Below are 1,783 nucleotides of genomic sequence, written 5' to 3' on the forward strand. Positions count from 1 at the left end.
TACATGTACATGTACATGTATATTAATGTACATGTACATTACCAGGTGGTCCTACGAAGCAGAGTATCTTTCCTTGAACTGATCCTTTCAATCTTGAGACTGCAATGAACTCCAGTATTCTGTCCTTAATGTCCTTGAGTCCGTAATGATCCTCATCAAGTATAACCTTAGCCCTCTCTAAATGGAAGTCCTCTTTACTGGTCTTACCCCAGGGTATACTGGTCAACCAGTCAAGATAGTTCCTTGTTACACTGGGAGAGAGAGAGAGAGGGAGAGAGAGAGAGAAAGATCAAGGATGATTAAGTCATTCAATCTCTTTCTTTTTTACTTAAATTCTGATGAGTGGTTATCAAGGAAGGACAGTTTGTTCAGTTCTTCTTCAATCACAGTCTCCACTTCCTTTGGTACAGTCATCGACGATATCTTTTCACAAAACTTGTCCAATATGGCATCCTTGTCATCTTTCTACAATAAAAACAACAACTTAACCAACTTCTTCCATTCACTACTCCTCCCTCTCTCAGTCTCCATTACTTCTATTCCTAGTTCTCTCTTTATTATTTTCAGTTGTTCTTGTAATAAATATTTCCTCTGCATTTTAGTAAACTTCTCTTCGACCTAAAAATGACAAAAAATATTCAAAATAAAAGAATAATTATACGGCAAGAAAATGTGCATGGTGAAGCAAATAAAGTGAATTGAACTCAGTTGCATTTATAATATTGGTAAATTAATTTTAGTTACAAATACATGTACATGTGCTTACTTCTTTTCCAAGTTTCTTTTGTAGTGTTACAATGGCTAATTCTTTCTTGAGCAGTTCAAGTGTTAACATCAATCGCTCAGGAATCTAACAATAATAATTATAAAAATAATAATAATAATAATGATGATAAAGTGATTACGTCTGGACATTCAAGAACTGCTTGAATTTGATGTGATTCTCCACTGGTCAGTGCAGCTCCAAAATCAGCAAGATGTGTAGGATCATCTATAACTCTTTTACCAGCCTCAATGATCTGAGCCAATGACTCTCTGTGGGACAAGAGAGAGAGAAAAAATTAAAATTATTTAAGATAGTTTTTTTTATCATTATTATTATTATTACCTATACAGTGGATTCAATGAAATGATGTCTCTGATAGTTTTAATCACTTCAGCTGACAATGCCTGCATGATATAATAGTAATGATATTATTGATGTTAATAATAATAATACTAATTCCATACTCCATACTCATATTCTCATTCCTATAATCCCATACCTTGATCTCTTGTGACTTCTCAATAGGTTCATGGTACACATTCTCAGTCCTAACCATTAATATCGGTCTATTATCATTAGTAACACCTCCTGACCCCTCCCCCTCGTTAAGTGAGTCTTTATTGTTTGAGTTAGCACGAGAGAGTTTTTGAAGACGTGACAGTTTCCGACTGAGAGGAGATCCTTTCTTCTTCTTGGAGTTTGGAGTCTTTTCATTGTTGCTGTTAATAATAGCATCTTCATCAACAACACCAGTTATACGAATACTAATAAAAATAAATTTAAAAATTCATAAAAAATAAAATTTTGATTGGAATGAGCTCAAACTTTCTACAGAGCATAAGAACATGTATATGTATCAGGAAAAATTATAAAAATGGAGGGTTCTCTACTTTTCATTTTTGGTTAAATTTGACAACGACCCTGTACAGGGACTTTGGCCCGGTTTCAAGAAACTTTAAAAATTTGTAAAAATCCAATTTTGATTGGAATAAACATAAGAACATGTATATGTATCAG

The 1,783-nt window shown here is 33.5% G+C and overlaps 1 protein-coding gene across 1 annotated transcript in view; it reads right to left on the reverse strand.

The window, feature by feature from the left end:
- Nucleotides 1–31: 31 nt before the first annotated feature.
- Nucleotides 32–1,783, reverse strand: part of LOC105315301 (lon protease homolog, mitochondrial-like) — a gene marked incomplete at its 3' end in the record, with an annotated part of 6,935 nt that continues 5,183 nt past the window's right edge. Inside the window, exons 2-8 of the mRNA XM_011409898.2 lie at nt 1,266–1,530; nt 1,109–1,170; nt 906–1,035; nt 767–850; nt 535–618; nt 329–465; nt 32–251 (exon numbers count right to left, since the gene is read on the reverse strand). Of these exons, the coding sequence (XP_011408200.2) occupies nt 32–251; nt 329–465; nt 535–618; nt 767–850; nt 906–1,035; nt 1,109–1,170; nt 1,266–1,530 (982 nt within the window). The remainder of the gene's footprint in view (nt 252–328; nt 466–534; nt 619–766; nt 851–905; nt 1,036–1,108; nt 1,171–1,265; nt 1,531–1,783) is intronic.

Source organism: Amphimedon queenslandica, unplaced genomic scaffold, assembly GCF_000090795.2.
Source record: "Amphimedon queenslandica unplaced genomic scaffold, v1.1 AMPQUscaffold_11044, whole genome shotgun sequence".
Classification (NCBI taxonomy): Eukaryota; Metazoa; Porifera; class Demospongiae; order Haplosclerida; family Niphatidae; genus Amphimedon; species Amphimedon queenslandica.